General features: G+C 37.2%; 1 protein-coding gene across 1 annotated transcript; it reads right to left on the bottom strand.

The window, feature by feature from the left end:
* Positions 1–2,269: 2,269 nt before the first annotated feature.
* LOC133874751 (scarecrow-like protein 18) lies at positions 2,270–4,594 on the bottom strand. Its single transcript, XM_062312628.1, has one exon. The coding sequence runs from the start codon at positions 4,180–4,182 to the stop codon at positions 2,839–2,841; it is 1,344 nt and encodes a 447-aa protein (XP_062168612.1). The 5' UTR covers positions 4,183–4,594; the 3' UTR covers positions 2,270–2,838.
* Positions 4,595–10,824: the final 6,230 nt, after the last annotated feature.

Here is a 10,824-nt window from a genome sequence, read left to right on the forward strand (position 1 = left end):
ATATACCCTCACACTCCTGTCCCTATGCATAAGTGCCTTATACCTTATGCACGCAGAAACATTAAAATAATATTTAAAAATCTTGTGATACTAGGACAATCCAGTCGCTGGAGTGCCCTGTTCATTACTTACAATTACATAACTGGCTGAAATCTGCACTGTCCCTCTTAACACCTAGCCAGCTGATCCCCCCCCCTTCAATCATTATACCGCCTACCCTCCTTTTCGCTTCTTTTATTCACAACCACCACCATCTATGCATCTCTCTCGAGCTCTCGCTAGCTGTTGCAGGTAACAATTATTTACAATTGCGAATCCCAAGCAGTAAAGCATGCACCCTTTGTCCATTAATGTGCATTGCATTGGCTCCATTAGGAAATCTATAAAATACTAAGAAAATAAACACCAACATTAGGAAATCTAAAATATTCCTCCATTGGCTCTTCCGCGCGTCCTCCAAATAATATTTAGTACCAATGCGGCCACTCCACCACCTTTTCACCCGTTCCCTTAAAAGTAGCTAGCATTGTACTCCATGAATGAACAACACGTTACAAAAATCTGAGTTGAGTAGGAGCGTGCCACCCCACACTGATCAGAGGAGGATCTACCAATTTCGATTTTTTTTTTTTTTTTTTTAAGCTTGTCATGATGAAAAACTCCTTCTTTAGTCATCCAGCTGTCTTCTGTCGGATAAAAGTCATAATTCACACAAATTTCGCAGATGTTAGCCATCAAGCAACCAGCAGTATGCTTGGGAATTTGTATGAAGTGAAGGTGAGAAATAGGCACTCGTAGTTGAGTTTGAGTTTTAAATGGTCTTGTTGTCTCGTTTATGGAGAGAACCTTTAAGTTCCACGTACAGAAGAGTTAATTAGAATATTAATTAAATGGTTATATTTTCTTATTATCTTTTAAGTACTAGAAATAATTGATTATTTCACCTGTCTCTCTCTATGAACCACCGCCCACACATGCACACCAAAAGCAAATTAATAAGAGAGAGTGGACTTGGTGTAGCGAAGCATTAAATAAACATCAACCTGCTTTGCTTTACCGTCATTCAATTAAAAAAGTGGCAAGAGTACTAATGATCTAAATTTAATAGATCGATCACTTCCACAGTTCTTCCACATATCAATCTATCATTGCAATTATTTCATGTAGAGGAGAGAGAGAGCATAAATTCCATATCAGTAACCAAAAGCAACTGGGTTTCTTACAAACAAACACGTTGGCCAAAAGGTTACGTCTGTATCAGATGGAGAGATGGATGGATGTCTGTCAAAGACATGCGTGCACCAACCCTAGCCTGATCAGTCATATTACTCCCAACACGCAAGCTAAGCTAAGCTAAGCTTTGTGACGCTATGCCTTGTAACCATCTTATCAGTGTCAGCTACCAAAGTAGAACCTAAAAGCTTATTGTGGTATATGCACATCTATGTCTACCCTCTCTTCAGAAAACTAGCGATGTGCCAATATATAGGTCATGAGTCATGCGCTAGCTTTATTTTATTTTTATTTTTTTGTGCGCTCGTTTGGAAGTAGAACGGCCATTTGCCTGTGTACAACAACGTTAAACAAGTTGTTAAAAAAAAGATGACCGGCCAACAAGCATCTTTACGAGGCTTTCATCAACTTCTATCAAAAACCTAGATTATCTCTACATAAGAAGAAAAGAGAGAAGGCGGGGGGGCGAGGGGGTTAGGTTTAAGAAGTTATTTAGTAAAAGAGAAAGAGTAAGACATGAGTGGTCCTTGAAAAAACACAGGACACGAGAGATCCCTAGCTAGCAGGAGATGGTCCTAGAGGAGGCAAGGTGAACATGAAAACCTCCATTTTGAGAACTTTGATGGTTTTGTTGAGGGGACAAAAGGCAGAAATTAGGAAATAACTGGTGCAACATTAATAGACAGAAACAGGTATATGCGGGTACTTAATTAATGATACTTGGTCTAAAAACAAGAACCCTCATGCATATCCCTTGTTGAAAGCACACCAATATTGAAGTAGACAATGGAATTTTGGGGAACAAGAGTGGATTATCGGCAAAGACACTTTTCTTGTTGCCCTTATTTTATTAAGACAGTAGAAGAAGATAGTGCAAGATAAATAATACTAGTTAGCACCAACCAAGCGAAGCATTATTAGAATATGAAGTCCAAGAAGAAAATTAAACCAGCACACCGATACAAAGAGACAAACAACCCTCCTCTAGAGGAAGGTAGTGCTTGAAATTGAATATAGTATAGAATTAAATATACGCCACTTAGCATTAATAATTGTCTTCCAAAACGGAATTGGTTACAGAATTAATTAATTAAAGCCCAATAAAGATCATATAGAAAGAGGGAAATAAAGAGAATTAAAGGCGACAAAAGCAAACGATATTTGAAAGACAAGTATAAACTACAAGATTAATCAGTTTCAGTACCCAAGAAAGAACCAACCTCAGGAGCATGGTGAAGCGATCGAACTAAGGTGATGGAAGGCTGTTAATTTCGTTATGATCTGTTTCTTTCAAGAATGGTTTCATGCACAGTACAGATTAACAACGCGCCCAAATGCCCATGCAAGTTTACTGACCAAGGCTAGCTAGTAAGAAGAGAGAGAGAGAGAGAGAGATAGAGTCTGTATGCAGGGAGGGAAACTTAGATTTGGATTGGGTTATAGCTATATAGGAACCACTTTTAACTGACATTGCTTGTTTGTTGATCACAATATGTGGGCGAAGACCTAATGAAGCAAAAGAGAGAGAGATATCCTCAAACCATTCCTAGCCTGGATCTTTAATTATTGGGTTGGGGAACGGTTGAGCTAGCTAGGGATATTAATTCAGTGCCAGGAAGATACTGAGAAGAGAGCTCGATTCCGCCAACCAAGAAATAAAGAATCGTTGCGAATCTGGAGCTGGTAACCCTCAGAAGGATAGTGGAGCCTCAGGAGGAGTTTGGCCTGCGAAAGGGCAAAGGGGCTCAAGGGAACATTGGAAAACCCTGAGCTCCGAAGCATCACCTCCCACGACTCGTACCTTTCGTGCCGTTCTCTTCTTTTGTCTCCCTCTGCTGCCACGATGTCCATGATCTCTCTTCCGAACCAAACTTGCTCCACAGTGAGCCTCTCCCTGCTGTTGGGGGGCAACGTGGCCTCCAGGGAGTCGAAGACGGCCGTATAGTGGTCCAAGGCCTCCACGAATCTCTGCAAGAAGAGAGGGTGGTTGTGGTTGGCCTCTCTCTCGGCGATGGTAACCACCTTGGGGTTCAAGGTCTTGATCTTGTGGAGGAAGAGACGTAGGGCACGGGAGTCGTCCTTAAGGAGCCTGTGCAGATAAAGCACGCAGTTGACCGCAAGCGCTTCATCAGGGAGGAGCGCAAGCGCGGGAGGAATAACAGGGTCGTCGCTGTTGCCGAGGAGAAGCGGATGGAACTGGAATCTGAGGCCGAGGGACTGAGCAAACGTCAGAAGGCGATCGCCAGTTCGATGGAGGATGTTCAGATCATGACCTGTGGCAGTAATGCGAAGCATGGGAGGAGGGTAGGAGCGCTCGGCAAGGGCCTGCATCAGCGGAGGCCATTGCAGGCCGTGCATGATGTCGAAGTCAAGGATGTGGATGGCCTGCTGCCCTTCGTCTATGGCTTCCAAGATGGCTTGGTTGGCTGTCAGATGGCTGAACCTTACGAATGGGGTTATTTGGTTTAACGATAGATAGCATGACTGAAGAGCCTTCTCTGGCTCTGTGTCGGCAATATTGTTGCTATCATTAGCTGTAGTAGCAGTTACAGCAGCCGCAGCGCTAGTAGGAGGAATCATCATCATCATCATCATCGTGGGACCGGTGGTGATGGTGGTCGCAGTCGCAGAAGTAGCACCGGCAGCTGCGTAGCAGCAATTATTGAGGCGGAGGGAGAGGGCTTTGGCAAACTGGTGGACCAACCTCTCAGTGGAGTCCCCATCAGGGGACGAGTTACTGGACAAAATGGATACGAGGCGGTGAGCAGCAGATAAATCGGACCTAGATATGAGCTCAGCGCAACGAATGAGTAATTGGCGAATGTGGATTGAGGTGAAGCCCCCTCGAGATGGCTCGGGAATAAGCTGGTGATGGTATTGCAGATCTGAGCTGGGGTCCTCTTCTTCTTGTTGATCATGATTGGAAGAATTGAATGATGCCATGAACATATTATCTGACCGCCGAGTAATTAATTTGCTCACTTCAAGTATATATTATGTGGAGGCGCAGTCCTAGCAGTGGCAATACTAGTACCAGGTACACCTATTTATATCTTGGGGGAGACCCATATCAATAAGAAACAGAAAGCTAAGGAACTGAGAATAGGGTTGGAGAGAATAGGCCATTCACATGTACTCTCTCTCTCAATTCCTCCGGTGAAAATGAAAATGGAAATATCAATATGAATATCAATACGAATACGACAAGAAAAAAGAAGGGCAGGACATCTGGGGGAACTTCGCATTTCTTTGCTTTAACGTAATATAAATGATCGAAGATGATGAAGCGGTTTTCTGTGACAGAACATTAATGTCTGCCAGGAACAGGGAAGAACTGAAATACTTGTAGTGGTTAGTAATAGTAGCAGGACTGTTCCTCCTCCCACAACGACAAACGCATATAGTATATATATATATATATATTATAAAAAGCAATTAATAGCAAATCGATGCTAGTATAAATAAGCCGGCAAAGTCAACTGAACCCGGTCCAGCTCCCTACTATCTAGAATTTCGTTTTGCTACTGTTATCCATGTCCATTGCGGAGAGAAATCATGATGATCACTTATTCACTCGGGCAGCTTCTTAGAATTTTGAGTTCGAGCAGCCAAGAAAGTCGCATAATATATATATCACTATAGAATAATACTAGTATTTATACAATCTTTGGGGCTGTGAAATTAACCTTTTGGTTTGAATAATTAATATAATTGCGCGCAACTTTTAAAGTGTGATTTTAGACCTTTTCATCTATACATATTTGCAATTTTTTCGCTAAAAAAAAGAAAGAAAATTAAATTACAATTTATTTTAAAAACTTAAGCTAGTAGAAAGTAATTGATTTACTTATTTAATTGATCTTTTAAACACCCACTCTCACGTGTGGGTTCAAATTTTTCTTTAATTAACAAGTAAGGCATCACACATGGAACTCTTTAATAAGTAAGGTATAACATGTTGAATATTTAATTGAAATAATAAGTGAATGATAAAGACAATATTCGAATTCAAGACATTTGCTGTAATATTATATTAAATCAAGAGTTATTTTAAAAGATTAAGCTAATAAATAGAAAATAATTGATTTAATCATTAATTAATATTTGATGTATACCCAAGTTGTGTTTTGATTTCATGAAAAAGTCGGGATGAGACATTGGCGTTTGAATGAGATCGCAGTTGTTCATTTATTTTTAGTTTTTTAGTAGGTTAATTTATGACTTGTGTACTATATAAACCAACTAAGGACGTTGCTGCAAGTTATGTTGTATTTTCATCCGTTTTCAATAAGAAACTCCATAAGATTGGGTTTTCTTCTATTTTTTCAACAAATCATTGAGTTTTCTTGATTTGTGGATGAGTTGTGATTCTTGCGGATGTTAATTTTGCAAACCACTATACCCACGCTACATCAATTGGTATCATAGTTCAACTATTTTCCTGCCATGGAAAGTAGAAGGAACATGCAGAGGAAGACATGCAACAATTAATTGGCTATGTGTATGAATGCAATGAGGCCACATGTGACAAGCAACTAGAGGTGCAATTTCAGCACATGGGGGTGAGGCTTGATGGCTGAACTAGCTGCTCGTTACCTTAACTGTTGTTAGCAGGCTTCAAACTAGGGATGTACAATAGAGCGATTATTAACCGCAACTAATTGTTATTCGCATATGTGGATGCGGTTAGTAAAAACACCTAATTGCATATGTGGATCGATGCTGATGCAGATAACGATTTTAGGGTAAGCAGATGTATTAACCACATCTACATACCCTTATATATACACATACACAAAAACAACATTGTTTTAGTGTTTAATACCCATTATGAGGTGTTTCTATTGTGTTTGGTTACTTTTAAGATGGAATGTGAAATCAATATATGGAAAAAAAAAAAAAAAAAACTAAAACAGGCCCAAAATATTTTCTAAATCGTTTAAAATAGGTTCTAATAGAGGTCCAAAAAACTAAAATATGCCAAAAATGCTCATTACGTGATATGCAGATGAGGGTTAATAACCGCATTCAATAACCGTGTAAATAGCAGTTAGTAAAAGCATGATACATATGCGAATGTGGTTACCTCAAAGTAGTAACTGCAAAATGCGAAAGATCTAGGCAATCAAATTTGATGAAGAATTCTCTCCAACTCTGAAAGAATGATGCATACCAGTTGACAAGCAAATTAATTTGGGTAGCGGCACGCATATGGGAATTTTTTCTTGATTGATCACTATCCCAAATTGGTTTTTTATTTAGTTTGAAGCAATATTAGCAGTCATATTTTCCATCTTTGAATAGAGACTTTTTCATCTTTGTTATTTTTCCCTTTCAACAATAGGATTTGCCTTTTAAGTTTTAATTTTTCACATTTAGAATTTTTATGACGTACATTTTAAGACTTTAAGTTACTATTATATGAGCATGTTGGATGTATTGAGAAAATCAGTTTTTTTTTTTTAAGAATAATAAACAATTTCCATTTTCATCTCTTTTACAAGCTATTTTCATATATAGTTTGTTAGAGTTTTAGAATTAAAGACACATATCCATGCAAAAAAAAAAAAGAAAAAAAGAAAGAAAAAGAAAAAAAGAAAGAATTGAAGACATATCTTCTTACTTTTTATCGCTTGCAACTTTTAATATCATAAAAAATAATTTTAATTACATATTTAATTGTTTTTTTATTCAGAGTTTGATATATATAAGTACTATATCGATATCATATCGAATACTCTATGAAACCATTGGTAAGCAAAATCAAAAGAAAGAATAGAAATATGCATTGGGATTCAATATTGTTAAGAATAGAACAATTATTTTTAATTATTATTTTTTTATTATAACATTAGAATATAACTCATAATTAATAATGTATCTTAAAGTACTATTCTAAGTTATATTGATTTACTAGCTCCTAATCCCTAAACAACTTTTATATACATTTTAAAGTTAAATACTATATTTTTTGAGTTGAAATAATATGTAATTTAATTATAACATTAAAAAATATTTCTGTAATTAAATACAACAAATATATATAGAACATAATGTAGGATAATATTATATGAGAATATTATAAATCATAGACTTATCAGTAAATATATATTTATATTTTGTCTCATTCAACTCATATATATATATATATATATATTATTCATACATAATCATTTATATAAAATTATTAATTTAATTTTTTACTTAAATTTTTTTTATTAACTAATATAATTAAGTTGCCCTTAGACATGCATAATTTTTAAATCACATGAGCTAGTAATATTATGTAGGAATAAGCACAACAAATTAAACTGATTCTAAGAGCATTCCTATTGAATTATGTAAAATTCAATCTATTCTAGATAATCAAAACCCACTTTTTGCTAGTTTAACTAACCACTTTTAAAATTATCCTCCAACCGATTATCTAAATTTCTATCTATTTTATTAAAATAATCATTTTTAATTTTTATTATTTTTGTTAAAACCTCGTATCCACCCTTCTCAGGCATTTCATCAAACAAACAACCTGCACTTTTTCACCGGCTCAAGCTTCAAAACCCAAAAACATCAAGCACAGAGAAAATGCAGAATTATCGCATAGACACCGTAATTCACCACACCATAATCAACCAACCGGTGAATCAAAATCAAAATCAACCCACCGGAAAATCAAAATCAACCCACGGTGAATCATCTTTTTTGGCGGCCCATGGTTTCCACCGACCCCACAGCCACTCTCAGCTCTGACCACCGTCGTAGTGATGGCATCTCCATCAACTTCAATGCCCAGTTCTTCGACGACGAAGACGAAACCCTCGTCTTTGTCTCGGTATGTACTGGGTCTTCTACCTAACCCGACCTGGACTCCCAAGCCCGAAACCGCTTCCTTCTATCCTCGCTAGCCTCTTACACGACCACCCTGTGACCGATCCAGGGTGTCGATCTCTTCGCTCCAATCTCCCAAAATCCCCATTTTCACGCTACCCTTCGTTTGGTCAATCCGACAGAAGATGCTTCAACCGTTCAATGAAGATGATGGAGGGGTAGAGGTTGGCGTCAGCAGGGAAAGGAAAAGGAATGAAAAGGAGGAGGAGAAAGAAGAGAATGAGAGAGAAAATGGCAGACTTTTACTAATAAAATATTCATACATGTGTGAACAGTGCATTGTTCACATATGTCCATCAAATGTATTTTGGATACGGAGTAAAGAATCGGATGGAGGAGCGTTTTTTCAGTTTTGTTATTTATTATAGATTTACAGTGGGACGTTATACATAATTAACCCACTGTAAATGCTCTAAATACCTATATATAATATTCCTAGCAAATGTGACCAGGCGACTTTTGTTTTGTGTACTTAGATTAGGGTTGGGCAAAATATCCAAAAATAAAAAATAAAAATAAAAATAAAAATATGACCATTAATTGTTGGTCGCTTTTTGATCGAGGAAGTACCCCCCGTCTCCCTTCGAAATCCTCGCCTCTTTGAAACTCAATTCCTTGCACGTTACTACTTTATGAGTCGACCTCGTTGAGACGTAAAAATTCCTTGCTTAGTGTTGTTGGATTCGGCTCAGACTCTCAGTTCTTCCTCAAAACTCTGCACAATCACTCTCCTCTGAGGCTTTGCTCTCGAACCATATGCATTGTCTCAGCCAAAGGCTACAAAATGAAGACCCATAAGGTCTCTTCCCTCTCTCTCTCTCTCTCTCTCTCTCTCTCTCTCTCTCTCTCTCTCTCTCTCTCTCCTGTTTATGTGTAAATTAGCGATTCATGGTTTTAGTTCTATCAGGTTTGGTTGATGAGAAAAGTTGGGAGAATAAACAAATAAAAACAATTTGGAGCTATTATGTTAAATTAAATGTTCATACGTCCAATAATTGAGTTTGAGTTTCATACAACTCAAATCTGCGAAACAAATCCATGATGACAGTATTTAGGACTTCAAATGCCATAGAATTTGCATTTCCAATTGAAATTTGGGGAAGCAGCAGCTAGCGAATCGAACTGATCATCAGCTAGCTAGGAGTTATTGGACTCAGTGCAGTTTGACAATCATGCACCAATGACACTTCTTGTTAGTTCGATCGATCATTGAGAATTAAATAATTAAAGGTCAATTAAATTAGACTTTTTCCCGCCAAAAACTATATGTTATTTACTCGTAAAACTTCAACTGATCATTATCACTCCCAAAAAAAATTAAATTCAACTTCGTGCAACTCAAATTCTTTTTAATTTTTTTGTTTGAAAAAAATACATATTACCCCTCCAAAGTTTGACCACTTTTTTTGCTTTTGCTTTAAATGTTTAAAAAGTGGCAATATACCCCAACAGAATTATCAAAATTTTTAATTTAAGCATTCTGTTAGCCGTTTCTGTCTTCTTTGACGAAAAATGGCTCATGTGCACCGCGCGCAAGTGCATTATTTGGTACAAAATTTTTAAAATGGCTTCATATCGTGTTAATTTCCAAAATGCCCCCCCCCCCCCCCCCCCCCCCCCCTTTTTTTAATAAAAAAAAAAAAGAAGAAAAAAAGGGGCATTTTGATCTTTTTCATAATTTTTGTTAAAGAAGCAAATAATTAAAGGAGTATTTACATTGAAAATTTTGTTGGAGTGCATTGCCATTTTTTAAACATAATAGACACAAGTAAAAAAATGGTTAAACTTTCAATTTAAGCACTCTGTTAGCCTTTTCCGTCTTCTTTGACGAAAAATGGCTCATGTGCACTGTGCGCAAGTGCATTATTTGGTACAAAATTTTTAAAATGGCCTCATATCGTGTTAATTTCCAAAATGCCCTATTTTTTTTTTTAATAAAAAAAAGAAAGAAGAAAAAAAGGGGCATTTTGATCTTTTTCATAATTTTTGTTAAAGAAGACATAAATAATTAAAAGAGTGCTTATATTTGAAAATTTTGTTTGGAGTGCATTGCCACTTTTTAAACATATTAGACAAAAGTAAAAAAATGGTCAAACTTTAGGGGTAATATATATATATATATAATAACTGGGCACTCGGGCGGCACACAGATATATATATATATATATATATGATTTTTTATTATTTTTCTTTTTTAAAGTACACGAGACTAAGCAGGCTAAAACGAATAGAAGAGGTGGGGGGATCCTTTGCGCTGCAGATGGGAAAGGAGGGGACAAGAGGAGGAGAGAATGAGAGGTGGTTGAGAAGATTCTCCAATCTTGGGTGATGCTGGGATGTTGTACAGCGAGAGCAACAATCAAAGAATCACCTTCCATAATAAAGTTTTTAAGCCCAAAGAAAATAGCCGGCCATGCATGGTGCTTCACTGGAATTTGGATGGAGGGGTGGGGGCTAGTGAGGGATATATATGGCTTTGATAATTATGTGCCCTGGCCTTCAAAGTTTCGGCAGACTGCAATTTTGGGTAACAAGGAGTACTTTCTAATGACAATGTCATATATAATTGATCTTGAAGAGCTTAGCGAGAGGGGGGCACCATTTCTGTAAGGTACGCGCGTACTGGAAGAAGACTTAGATTTCCAAGCAAAATGGTGTTCCAAATTCCAATGAGACTTTCTTGATGGTTGTGGAGATATCAAG

Source organism: Alnus glutinosa, chromosome 8 (assembly GCF_958979055.1).
Source record: "Alnus glutinosa chromosome 8, dhAlnGlut1.1, whole genome shotgun sequence".
Classification (NCBI taxonomy): Eukaryota; Viridiplantae; Streptophyta; class Magnoliopsida; order Fagales; family Betulaceae; genus Alnus; species Alnus glutinosa.

Coding starts and splice junctions, on each gene's coding strand:
- LOC133874751 (XM_062312628.1), bottom strand. CDS start 4,182: ATGTTCATGGCATCATTCAATTCTTCCAATCATGATCAACAAGAAGAA.